Source organism: Anarhichas minor, unplaced genomic scaffold, assembly GCF_050575085.1.
Source record: "Anarhichas minor isolate MPS153535 unplaced genomic scaffold, ASM5057508v1 ptg000011l, whole genome shotgun sequence".
Taxonomy (NCBI): domain Eukaryota; kingdom Metazoa; phylum Chordata; class Actinopteri; order Perciformes; family Anarhichadidae; genus Anarhichas; species Anarhichas minor.
In genome coordinates, this window is record NW_027466457.1 from 593023 (window position 1) to 607169 (window position 14147).

The 14147-nt window shown below is 44.8% G+C and overlaps 1 protein-coding gene across 2 annotated transcripts in view; it reads left to right on the plus strand.

Moving 5' to 3' along the window:
- The first annotated feature begins 626 nt into the window (after positions 1-626).
- The window catches only part of srgap1a (SLIT-ROBO Rho GTPase activating protein 1a), a 74720-nt gene continuing 61199 nt past the window's right edge, over positions 627-14147 (plus strand). For both annotated transcript variants that reach the window (XM_076088788.1, XM_076088787.1), the window contains exon 1: positions 627-1236. In XM_076088788.1, coding sequence (XP_075944903.1) covers positions 1173-1236 — 64 coding nt within the window. In that variant the 5' untranslated portion in view covers positions 627-1172. The remainder of the gene's footprint in view (positions 1237-14147) is intronic.

Sequence of the window (14147 nt, forward strand, 5' to 3'; positions counted from 1 at the left end):
AAATCTTTGTTGAACTTATACTAAGACAATGTATTTAATCTGCATTTGACTAATTATTGTCTTTGTCTTTGTCTTGGCTTACTTGTGTGCATGAGTGCATGGGTGTATCCAGGAAATACGGGCCCCCTGAGTATGTTTTACCTGGATGTTTAGAGGCCCTCTGCTGCTGTGGGCCCTTATTTATTACTGGATATCCGTTTATTTGAAAAAAAAAAGATTCTGTGTTTGTGATTTTTCTTTGGATTGATTAAGGGCAAAAGCAACTGCAAATCCTTACTGTCATGTGAATTTAGTTGGAATGCCACATGTAAGCTTGGGTATTTGTTTCTATGAAGACATAAATAAATAAATAATTTGGTTTTCATTACAAGTAATACTAAGGAGAATCATAACGTATACTTTGCTACGTTTTAATCGGTTCCAACTGTTGTATGGATACATAAACACAACTTTATATTTGGGGGCAGGGGTGTCAGTCCACTGGTGTCCACTAGCTCTATGTGCGTGCAGATCCCTCCCTCTCCTTCCTCTCCTCTCCCTGCTTGACTCCAGCTGCTGTGTGCTGCAGTCGGCCGGCCCTGTCTGCCTCTGAGCCTGCTGGGAGTTAGGGGGGGGGGAGAGAAACCGTCGAGGGAGAGCGAACAAGGGGGGGAAGTGAGTGTGTATGTGGGTCCCAAACTGGAAGCCGCTACCAACAAGCACACACCCGCACGACTGAGAGCGACTTTAAAGACCTCCGGGTGGATCGCGGCCACTACTTTACAGAGAGCCGTGGAAACCCGTCACGGAGACCCTGAAACTTGCGTGCTTGTCTTTTTTCTTCTTCTTCTGTGGTATAGCGGCAGCGCTGTTGCGCCGCCCGCACCGACTGCTCTGTTACTTGAGAGGATTCATTGGTTGGAGCAGCATTGCGCATTGGCCCCGCTTTAAATCCACCGTTTATCCAGAGGGAAGAGGAACAACAAACCCGCTGTCTCCAAGTGGAGCTTGTTGCAGAGTTAAACTGCAACAAAGTGTCATTTTGTGTCGCGCCTCTTCTTTCCCTCGCGTTCATTTTTTCTTCTCGTCCTGTGTGGGATGCGACCGCTGCTGTAAGACTCCTCGCTGGTTGACAGTTTTTTTTTTCCTCTCAAGAAGTTTACAACAAGCTTCGGACGGAAAAAGACAGAAAAATGTCCACGTCGAGGTTCAAAAAGGATAAAGAAATCATCGCGGATTACGAGAGTCAAGTCAAAGGTAAGGCAGAGTGAGTGCTTCTCTGGGAAATGCTCGTCGGAGCCGCAGGAAGATTAATTGGGAAAAGGCTAATGTTAGATTACCTGCATGAGTCGTAGCCAGTGATGTGGTGTGTTCAATAGAAATAAAGTTAGCAGTATGTGACTTAGTATTGGTGTCTACTGCACGGCGAACAATCATGTGTTTAACACGGACATATCTTCATATAAATTGGATTTCTGTAGAATTACTTCGCGGGCCAAAAACAATATAGTGGTAATGTTATTTATGTGAGCATTGCAAGGGTGTGAATTTAAATTAGCAAAGTAAAAGGACTGGTGACTGAGTTCAGGAGTGGCCTGTAGTCTTTTGTTTTGCAGCTTTGCACGTGAAAACTCATAGAGGAGATCACCATGTTTCACACATGAAGCCTATCAAGAAATCTACTAGCTTCTAGTCGGATGTCCAATCGGGTTACAATCTTCTTTTCCCGCTCAGACCGTTTTACTGCCACTTCTTGGTCTGGCGCATTTTATTGTGTTGACGTGTTTAACAACCTGTTACTATCAGAGTTACTGCGCGGTTCCCACAGCATTACAGCGTGGTAATGAGACCGAGGACGGGCAGAGCACATGTTCAGACAGCACACCTGTATTAAGATTCAGTGTGTTGCTCAGGGGCACTTCAGAAGAGCAGTTAGATTGTGCGTGGGGTCATTTGTATTTACCTGTCTATGCCCTTTTCTGTTTATACAGACTTCACCCTGAAGCATAACACTGCTATGTGTGATTTAGAGGAGTGCAAGACTGCGTAATGATGCCACCCTAACTTATCTCGTCTCCTTCAAGTGCCCCCCCCCATGCACGCAGAGCAGATTTAGTTTATTCCCAGACAGACCAGCACAGGAAAGAGGCTTCTGGGTAACCGTGGGGATTTGGCCCCCAGCCAACCAGCTCTGTTCTTCAGCATGGTGAAATACCACCTATTCATGTCCTCTGTATGCAACCTTAAATCCAGAGAAAGAGGGTAGGTTAGCTGGGGTCGGGGGGGGGGGGGGGGGGGGCTAGAGAAGAAAGGGCACCAGTGCTGCTTGAGGAATTACAAGATCGCATGTAGTTGAGCACAAGCTCTCATTTGCAAGGAATGTTCAGCACCCTTTGACGATGACTACGGGGTTTGGGCCTGTGATGGAGGAGGATGCTCAGTCACAGGGGATGCTGACCAAGAGATGACGAAGCCTCCCATTTGTCATGCAGAACCCAGCGGGGCGATAACAGCGACCTGATGCTACTGAGAAAAGCTGTTGCTAGAAAAGGGCCGCCGGAGCCTCGGTGAATCAATGTTACGCCGTGTTGTTTTGTTGAAGATGCAGAATTGAATTCTGAGGGTTATGTACTGAGGCTTGTCATGCATTGTAAATATTCCTGTGAGGATATATATATTTTTAATCCTCAGGTTGTGTCTAGCTATTTACATAATTTACCGTACTTGTTCTTTTTGCATCGCAAATAGCTTGCGGTTATTCAGTTTGAGAGTTGCTTTATTTCTTATCAACCGCATTTAATTTTTTCCGACTAAGACATTTGTGAGTGTGCCCGAGGTTCATCTTTTGTGTTGCATTTAACATTGACAGCCTATCACACTCAGCTCACCGCAATTAACCACAGAGACATCATGTTGGATATATTCACACCAAAGCATATTCAGACCTACTGGAGAATCTCTACAAAATGTATGCTTCATGTCGAGCATAACAATGGCCCGCCTTTAGCAGGTCGGATAACTCCTGCAGATGCAGACCCCGTTTGTTCTGGAACAATAGCTGCCAGAGTTAGCGGCGGAAGAAAGTGCATTCAGTCAACATCAAGTATTCTGTTTTATGAGTTGAGAAAGAGTCTGCAGTGATAATGAGTGGGATCACATCTGCATAGTAGCTGTGATAGCCAGAGGCAGATTGTGGTGAACAGACATTGATTACTCAAGAAGTAGAACAACAAGCAGCCCAGAAAACAGCCGGAGCTGATGTTTTTTGATCTTTTTGGCCTGCATCCTCGCTGTCTCACAGTTTGAAAAATGTGTATACATTCTCACAATATTTAGTCAAATATCTGGCGGCCAGTTGGGGCTCATCTTTCATAACATTTGCCATCATCCTGCATAATGCAGATTTACACAAAACATTTCCAGTTTTTTGAGAATCAGCTTTTTGTTATTGTTTATGCATTGTTATTCAAAGCAGTAGATGTGAGGTTTTTAATGTAGTGTTCTACGATGGCTGACACTACTGTTCTCAAACCCAACTTGTCATTCAGCTGACATCCACTTCTTAAGTACCCCCAACAACCTTTTTTTTTTTTTTTAAACCTCCCACAGATTAAATGAAAATCGATGTCATTCTGGCAATTCAAGGAAATTCTTCTTCTATTGCAAAAGCTCTGTAGCAAGGGGATTCAATTTTTGCTAATTGCCAAAATCGGCATCTACATCAAGACTCAGTCTGTTTTGGGAAAAACAAAAACATTAAGAAGATTGGGTTAAGACAGTGGAATTTGTTTGTGCTTTATAGCGCACATCGGTTGCAGTCAATTTAAGTAATTTAAAGCCGACTAAGGGAAGGTTGTGGGTACATTGGTATTCTCTGTGGACGGGTGGATCAGAGCATAGCAACCCTGCTGTGTTCTCTCTTGGGCAGAGTGTTGGTTTGATGTCAGGCTGTGGCTTGCTTTTTGTGGCCCGGGGTGCGCGGGGGGTGTCGTGGCTCTGGTGGCAGGACCCCTTGAACCTCCGTCAGGGGTCCTCTCCCAGATCATCATAAAGGAGGTCCCCTGTGACCTGCCTTCACCGCTGTTTGAAATCAGAGCCCTGCCCCGCCGCATACTCGAGCACAGTGGTCTGCCCAGGTTTGTATGCAGGAGGATTAAAAGCAGGAAACTGCTCCGAGGTGTTATGGTCTCCTTATCTCTCAAATTTAAGGGGAGACCCATCAAGTGAATAGGTGGGGGGGGGGGGGGGGGGGGGAGGATAACTTGTAGATATCACCATGAAACCTCCCCACTTACATTGCATGTTTTGTTGTGCAAGTTTAACAAAATGTTATGTTTAAATAGCATTATGTAATGCGAACTTTTGGTGAATGTAGGAGAAATCTACAGACACAAATAGACAAAGTAGTAAAAATAAACAACTAAACGTCTATTTTGAATGTTTTCTTTGCACTAGTCTAAAGGTGGACATTTTATCTATTTGCCTGGGTTGTCTGCTCTCTATAGGATTTGTCCTGTGGTTAAAAGTCATTAAATTGACCTCAGTAACAGTGGAAGTCAACGTTGTTTGATTGCGTGGCAGAGGATGAGCATGTATGTGTTGATCACTGTCCATTACACAATCCAGATGTCGCACATATGGGACATCTGGATCTGGATTGGGATCATGCAGAGGCAAACTGTAATTTTGCTCTGAAAAGGTCTTTCATGTTTTTTTTTACTGAAATAAATCCAGCTTGTCACCAGACTTCAGCATGTGATGATGTGGAGATTGTGGTGTGCCGAAGCCACCGTCTCTCTAGAAGGTTCTTCCGGAAAAAAAACTACTGGATTATAAACTAGGAACACTTTAAAATACGTAAACAAATAGTCTCCTCGGTGGAATAAATACACTTGCAAAGTGCTTTTTACAGAAACAACAGCCAATAGCCATTTCACATCAGAAGTTTCATGTTTTGTTTTGCTTATAGTATTGACTATTAGACCAATTATTGTTTGAATCATAGACTGTAAATAAGAAGTGGGCGTAGTCATCGTGCCGTCACCCATTGGTTTGTGGACGGCTGTTTTGAAGCCTGGAGTTCGGCGATTTTGCATTTTTCCATCTTGGATTGCGGTCGTCGCCACGTTATTTTTTTGAAACCGGACCATAATTTACTAAATGAACATCGTGTGTATTGAAGAAGACTTGAAACTCGTGATTGAGACCATAAAACTCATGTTTACAATGTTTACTGAGGGAATAAATCAAGTGAGAAGTAGGGTTATTTTCTCATAGACTTCTATACAATCTGACCTCTTTTTGCAACCGGAGGAGTCGCCCCCTGCTGGTCAGTAGAGGGAATACACGTTTTAAGACACTTCCGCATCGGCTTCACTTGGCAGAACCAGAGGTTGCCTCCCGGTTTGAATGAACTGATTCATTACGTCATCATCGACTTAAAAATAAACCTGCACATCGCAACTTCCTCGAGTCCAAAGCTGTGTCCTCAAATGTCTTGTGATGGTATTCAACTTTTAAATATATAAAACAGAGAAAAGCAGGATATTAGAGAAGCTGAAAGCAGCTTGTTTTACTCAATAAGTAACTTTAAACTTGTTATCAGTTGGTTCTATCCATTGACTAATAGATAGATAGATTGATTGATTGTACTAACCAATGCTTTGTAACAGTCTTTTCCATCTTTATGAATAAATACACTTTGAGAAAAGCCATCAGACTCCGGTGTCCTTAGGTCCCCTCTGCTCTCTTGATTATTAAATATTGTCAATTAGGCGTTTATGTGTGCGAGCCGAGCTGAAAGCAGCTGTCACTATAACCTGACCTTTGGTGACGGTCAAATTCTGTCCCATTAAGACCAAGCTGGAGCCACCCGATGAAGTGCCTCTCTGCATGCAAAGTCATTCAGAAATCTTTCGGGGTAAATGAGATGCCTTAAGGTGAATGGTGACTTGGGAACCACTACTGTTGTGGGCCATCCACTTTTCTCAAGGTCTTCTCTTTCTGGCCTTCAGCTAATCTAAACAGCCGTGATATGTATTTTTGGCACTCTATGATGCTGCGTTTTAACAGCTTCTCAGAGGTGTTGAGGTTACAGGTTGCAAGACTAATGGAATCCTAAAGCCCCCTGGATCTCCACATCAGGCATCCATCCACACACTTACCATCTGTCTTCACTGCCCCTCCTTCTGAAACTGCATGGGCGGGTGAATGGTTATTGACGGAACCATCTGTGGCCGCTCACCCCTTTTTTGCAGTTTTAATATACTCTGCTGAGCACAAGCAAGGCTTCACCTTCCCTGCTGTGCTTTTCGTTGTAGCCATAAAGGCCACCAGGATGTTACTGCAGGCCCCCCCCCCCCCCCCCCCAACCCCTCACCTCTCCCTCAAAACAAAAATCCAAACCAACCCCCTTGCATCCCTAAACCAAACAAAAAGGCTGCAATTGAAGTGTCACTGTAGCAGATCAAATTGACCCTTCGCTGTCAGAGCTACGTTACCTTGAAGGATGCATTCAGGACGTAAAAGTGATTCAGCAGTGAAAACTAAAAAGATGAAGATAGACGCTCCATCCCAGTGTAAAGGTGAACCACCACATCACCTGGGGATCGAGACAGAAGACGATTAACACTGTTCCCATAGAGCTGGATAGGTCTTTATTCACTGTTACCAATCAAGTAAAAGCAGCATGTGTATACATTCAGTAAACCTTCAGTTGCTAGCGTAGCATAGAAGTGCTGTTGAACTCCTTTCAACTTGTCCGGGTAACGAGTGTCACTATTCTACAACATTACACCGTGACTAGCTTGAAATCTACAAAACCAGCCCGAAAATCTAGTTATTTGATTGGCCAGTCTGCGTTTGAGGGGTGGGACTTGGCAAAGGGTAAATCATCTCCGGTTGTAACCCACACTGGTACTTAATTTCTTCAATTGCATTGATTAAATCAAACCCACTCTAACATGCGGACTGAGGCTGTTCTACCTGTGAATGAGTCATTCAGAGTGCCGGGTAATGAGCTGGATGAAAGCCAGTGTGCAGCTGTACGGTTCTAGTAGGAGGTGCAGGGTGTTAATGGAACTGGACTGTGATTAGAGAAAGCAAAACCGACGACTTAAAAACTGGGCTGGAAAAGTGAAATGGAAGGGGGAGGGGGGGGATTTGGAGAGATTTTGGCAACTTTCTGGACAACTCTAAATCCTTTGAACCTCTGCTGGGGCCCACAGGACAGACAGGAAGGCAGACAGACGCAGTTCGGCCATCAGGCCATGCTGCTGTCTGCCACCCAGTGGGGCTGGATTAAGGGGAAGGAGATTGGGGGATGGGACGGTATGAGGTCAGCGCAGGAGTAAGTGAAGACGGAGGTTATAAGCTCTGATCTGGTCGACTTGTTCTAATCTGCTCCGGAGTGTGTTCAGCCCGTTCATCTGCAGGATCTAAGCCGTTTATGTGTCTCGCGGTGGCAAAAGCTTTTTAAGACGAACGCAAACATGCTTTAAGCGAAGTCTTTCGCCGTTTCTGTTTTCTTGCTTTCTCTTAAACAATGGGACATCTGCCACGTCGGCTCACTTTTTCCCTCCTGCGTCAAAGCTCCGACTGACCACGACAATCTGTTCACAGGCTGTGGCTTTTACTTGACTCAGGTGTCCCAGTCTAATTCACCTTCTGGGAACTGAAGCTGAGCTTTATGTGGTCCTAAGTTCTCCATCCACTTCCACTGTTAAAGCCTCAATGGGCTCAAGATGTTTCCTCAGGTCTATATGGGACTGCTCCTGGTTACACTTACTTTATATTTATGGATAGGTGGGAATAAGTTGTCGAACTTAATTTCTACCGAATGCACACTAGTGAGTCATCAAATCAACTGCTGATAAGTGGATATCACTGCTTATACATCCACTCCACTAATTTGATTATGAGCCTAGTATATGGCACCTCTCTCATTATTGCAACAGGCATGTTAAGACTTTAATCAAGTTATATTACTCTCATTCAATTTGTAATTGTAGTAAGTGGTGGAAAAATGCAGCCAATATTTTTGGGAAACAGCTAAAGTCCACATATATTATATTCCTTTTTCCTGTCAGTGAGCCCGGTTGAGTTTAGACTCAGTGTTACGCACCATAACTCATTGGTCGTATTTTTGAGTTCTAAAAGAAGTTTTCAATGTATTTCCTTCAATATAAAACATTTGTATTTTAAATCCAGCATTGCTTACACTCGTGTTTACTAGCTAGAAGTCTCAAATATTTTGACTTCATTAGAGCAGGGAGACATAAACCATCCAAAACCAAAGTGATAGAAATCCCCCATGTAACAGCTAAAAGATGTACGGTCAGTCACAACCTAAGTGCTGTTTTCACATTGTCTGATCCCGGGTTTTCACTTGTGCCTGTAGGTCTTCAGCTGGCCGGTTTCCCAGCTTTCCTCACACAATGCGATTCAAAACAATCAACTGTTTGGCAGGAATGACAACTAAGCAGCTTTTATTGTGCTGACAAGTCGAGCCTCGTCTGCGTTCATCAAATGGCTATTCATATTTCCTGCACCTGACAAAGACGAGCCAAATTGCATTAGCCACTTTCTGTGTTGTGCCAAAAATGTGTTTTCATATGTCCTTCCCACTGTATGCTTGAGTTGGTTTATAGTAAATGTATGTACATATTGTACAGACATATATGCAGTATTGTTCATGAAACAAATTTTGAAGACTGCTCCTAAAATTTCAATTTCCAATCCCATATTTTCTGCATAAATAATCCAATTCTTGATGTCAACAATCCAACTTCTTCACCGAGATGTTTCATCCTCTGGGGCTTTTTCTCCCTAAAGTTTGTCTTCTGAGGCAGACCTTACATCCAGGCATCCAACAAGCTCCTTTTCAGTTGTATACACTACCACAATTTGCAAATTGCATAACATTTTTAAACGCCGCTGTAATGTCATTAACTTCTGACCTCAGTAGGCACACGCGTACAAAAAAAACCCTCAAAGATGTTTTGGTTCTTATAAACAAGAGGTGTTAACTGCGATTCAGTGTAGAGTTTCTCACAGTTTCCCCAAAACAATTCCTCCCCCCGCCTTCTGTCGTAAACTCTCTTACCCATCCACCCGTAACTCTGATGAACAGAAGTTTAATTTACTGATCGTGCGACTCCTCCCGGTCCCCTCCCCCCGGTTTCCTTTTCTTTCTACGTTGACCTCGTGACCCGAGAGAAGAAGGCTTTGAGGCACGGCTGCCCTCCTAATCAATAGCCAGAGACCACCCCATGAGGCACTGCTGCCATGTTGTGCTGCTGCCCCGAGGACAAGTTTCAGGGGGGGAGAAATATTATAAAACAAGAAGCGGTCAATGAAATGTCAACTACAGGCTGCATCCCCTTTGTGTCTGCCAGCCTGATTGATTGTAGCTTAAAGCCAAGACGCCAACCCTCCCTTTCATTTGAAAATATAATGCAGTCTCGCTGCTGCGGACATCCCAAAATGTCTACACTGTCTCATGTGGTAACCTCTCCCTCGTGTCTCTGGTTCCCTCAATGCACCCGGGTCTGTTTTTAGTAGCACACAGAGGAGTTGGACAGAGTTTTCCGTGGTCTCCGCTCTCAGCTTATCAGCCTCACAATGGAGGCTCATTGTGGGTTACAGCAGCAGGAGGAGGAGGAGGAGGAGGAGGAGGAGGAGGAGGAGGCCCAAGCAGAGTGAGCAGATCTGAGCCGCCCCAGGCAGAGCTTTCCTCCCCCCTCCTCCCCCCCCGAGATGGAAACAGGAGCTATAGCTGCAGTTTCATCCATGGATATGTGGGGTGCTTGGAAATAGTAAAAAAAAAAAAAAAAAAAGAGCCATGTACGGATAAAGATGTCAGCCATGCTCCTCCCCTACTCGCTGTGTCCCACTGCCAGTGATCATCACACATGGAGAAAGTCTCCGTTCTCTGGCTGCGTTATGTCCTTTCTCACTCGCTCAGCTTTTACATTCCCTGAAAACTCTCAAAGCTGCTACGCAACGTTGGTCAGCCATTTCTATAAATAGCACGATAATGTTTATTGTCATGAGACCTCATGTCATGCGGTTATTATGCAATAGATGAAACGGATATCTCTGTATCTTCTTCTTGCACGTGGTTTACAGTCAGATGAGGAGGATTATTAGGATCATATTAGAGGTGGATAAGTAAAAGGCTACTGACGTGCGACTGCTTCTGTCCCCTCACTGAGCCCCTGCTGGCGGCCTTCTGTCCAGGACAACTTGACCCTCTGGTCACTAAACCACTGACCTTTGCTCCTTGACCTGAATCCTCAGACCACAGCTCTGCCAACTCGGTTCAATGAGATTGATGTGCTGCTGAAAGCAGGGATCACAGATGCCTGTCGGCCATTCAAACGAATAATTAATGAGTTTTTTAAATAACTTTCAGTTAGAAATTTATACTCTTATGTGCACCTTACCTGCAAAGTAACCGGTAACTGGCAAACCTGTTCCTGGTTATTATAACTTCTTTTTTTTCACCAAATTGTGCAAATTCCTTGTGTTTACCGTGGCACAACTCTGACGTGTGGATGATTGCAATGAACAGACGCTTGACTGCCCGGGAGGAAGAATTTGTCAAATTAAGGTTTGTTTTTTGATCATCTCATTCACAAATACTCTCTTTTTCTCTTTACACGAGTCAGGAAGCTGACAACATAAATTCAATAATTATTACAAGTCCGCCCCCAGTTCTAGTTTTGATACCAATGACACAAAAAACAAAATTTAGCCCCTGGTTAATCCACATGAAAATTAGCATAACAGATACATTTAAAGTGTCTGTCACAACATCCGCCTACTAATTGTTGAGATGATATCTATATGAGGACATCCTGTGAAGGAACTGGCCTGTCAGAGGCAGAGCATGGTGGCTCTGCAAGTAGCTGCAAATCTTTGTCGTGTCACATCTTTCTCTGCAGGATGTTTTTAGGTAAAGATGAAGTGGAGCGTGTTGCTCTCTGCAAGAAGTCCCTGCAGACTCCCGACAGCCTATTTTGTCGAAGCTTAATAGGAGTGGCATTAGCTGCAAAGCAAAGTTAGTTTTTAGGATCCGACTGGTCTGGAAATAGAACGAGCGCGACACTGTCCTGGTCTGCCCCTCTTCTCATAACCCTAAGTAGAGCAAATCCTATCTGACACAAATGGTCATGAAGAAAATGGTACAGAGGACACTTTTTAAAAAATTCTCCTCCTTAATTATAGATTGTGATCTGCACTTGGAGCAGGATGGCAGAAATAGCTGGAGCACCGTTATAGTAGGGGGAATCGATTGTTTAGAACAATTCAAAAGTGTGTGTGTGTGCGTGCGTGCGCTACACTTGCTCAGTCAGCTGCCCAGCATGGACACAGACACTGTGGGCATGCCTCATACATCTTACTTTTTAATCAGGCAGTGTGGAGGAAGCTACCGTCTCCCCTGGGGTCCTGTGATTTGTCCCGGTTAATGGCGTGTCACAGGAGTGTGATGCATGGCAACCTGGCTGGGTGTGAGACACATGCACGACTGGACTGTGGTCTCTCTCTCACACACACACACACACACACACACACACACACGCGCTTAGGAAAGTATGGCCTCTATCTCCCGGCTCTGTGGGGGACAGAAAAGAGAAAGCCCCAGTCTTGCTCACCATAGTGCGGAGAAACAAAGGGCAGTGAAAGCTGATCTGTCTGTTCTTTTCTTCTCCCTCCCTCTTTGTCCCTCACTCTTGCGCTCTGAGCAGCTGCCCTCAGGTCAGTTCACATTTTTCTGGCCGCGCTGGGCTCAGATCGCGAGGTAATCCGAATGCGTCGGGTGGATCTGTGTGCCGTTGCCCCCCTGCAGGCAAAACCGGCGTTGGATTTCACCTGTCCAGGCTTGTCAAGTTTGTGTTCATGCAGGGACGATGACAAAAGCCTTTAATGAGATATTTCTGACAGACATTTTTCCAGTGGATGACGTGTCCTCTCCGTGCCTGAGAGCCTGCTCACAGAGTCAGCCACTGGTACTTAGAAAAGTGGGAGCGGATCGGCAGTTAAAGCCTCCCAGAGGGCAGGTCGGAGGAGATAACAGCACCTAACTCTCTGTCACTTCCTCCATATTGGCTTCCACTATAATTATCTGGAAATTAGGTCTTTGTGAAGCCCCCCATCATTCTTTCCATGTGTTGTGTGTTGGAGCTGGTCATGTTAGCCAGTCTTGGCCTCTGGTGCCCTGTGAGGAAGGGGGTTGTGGGGCTGTCACTTGTGTGGACTTCCTCATTCTCCATGCTGTGGCTGCTTTGTGAGAAATCAATCCCTGCTGGCTGTGACTGAGACTCTGACAAGAGGACTGATGAGGCTTCAGGCTGCAGAGCGGGACACTCGGCCTGAAACCGGAGTGAGGGGAAAGACCAGGATGTCATTTGAGCTACGTCCTTTTCAGCAGAGAACAGACCTTTTGAATGATCAAACTACACACATTATGCTTATAAAGGTCACATAATGTTTACCATCTTAGCTTAAACATAACATTCCGTCGCTCCCAGTGCACGGGGAAGTTGCAAGCACACATTCAAGTTTCAGGGTGACAATGCTAAACCTCCGTGTTTGTACAACTTGAGAGTTTCTCTTTGCTCTGCTGCTTGAGTGTTTGAGGGTGCGATCCTCAATGTGACATACGCGTGTAATTATCCTGCCTGTTTCGGCTTCCCCCTCCTTCGTCAGGTGAGGCTCTCTAAGGTTGATCTTAAGGTCTGAGAAGAGGAATGTGGAGCAAATATTTCTCCGTGCCTCAGTTTAAACCACCAAACTCGGCTGCACTGCGGTGAGCCGTCTCGATGGAGGCAGCCTCATTATTATGCCCTCGCAGTGCGGCTTTGGCCTTACAGATGTAGTTGCGTCAGACTGAGAGCAAAAATCCTCCAGCACAGCGTTAAATTCCCTCCTTTCTTTTCAAGTTTGCTTCGAGCTGTCAGTTTGGTTAGTTGCAGCTCAAGGAACACGGGGTTCTACTTAATATTTTGCTCGATTCTGGGAGATGTTTGAAACTTGCATGATAATGACTGTAGGCTTTAGATGGTCCCTCTTTCTTGGGCCCTGATGATTCATTCACAGCCCTTAAACAGCCATTAAAAATGCACGTGTGCATATTTGGTGGAACTCTGGAGTGTATCATATCAGCACAAGCAGAACTCTTTGATTTTAGATTATGCTTTTGCTTTGAAGTTTGCCTCTCGGCAAAATTTCTGCAGCGTTTTCCTGTGGCTGTCGGAAAAGACCCTCCACAGATGTCTGTGTTGGTGGAAATCAGCTTAAATATACTTTTTTTTTTTTTTTTTTTTCTCGACTCAGCTAATTATGTTGCCTTTTAAATTTAACAAAATGTCTGTTCATTTAGTCGTGATCAAGTGATATGTATCCATCTGTCCACAGTATCATTACATCAGTTAATCAGATTTGGCTTTGTGCACGAGTGTGTTCACTGCAGGGGTCTCCTTTCCTCTTGTGTATGTGAAATCATTCTTTAGCTCTCAGGCAAAGCCCCCACCACCACCATCCTCCACCTGCCCTTAATTCTCTACCCTCAATCTTCAATCCCAGCTTTAGCTCACCCATCCATGCACCTCATTACTCTCAACCCTCAACCCCCGTGCCCTCAATCCCCCAGCCTGTGACCAGCCGCACCGAAGGCCAAAGTCACACTGATGCTCCTCCTCTTGACATTCAGACTGAGTTTAGATGCGGACGGACCAGGCCATGATGGATAGAGGTCATACATGAGTCTATTTGGTCTGTGATCAGGCCTGGTTTAGTTCAGATGGAGCAGCAGCAGGTCAGGTCAGGTCTGGACACTTCTGGAGGTGTTTTGAAAATCAAAACCTTTTCTCTGCAGACATATGCAAATAGTTTGCTGCATAAAATGCTGCAAATATGTGCCTACCAATTGAAAATAAACACGTGTCCCTCACTGTGTTAGTGGTTTTAGTACGACAGTAAAGAAGCCCACTCAGCTCAACTGTTCTACTCATCAATGCTCCTCCAACTCTCAGGATCCCCATCACCCTCCACTGGTCAAGGTCTGTTAAGCCTGTTGTAGATATCGGTAGTGGCAAACTCATTTCTTGTACGGTAATTATAAAAATGCAATGACAGTGTAAAGTATAATTTCCATCTTTGAATCA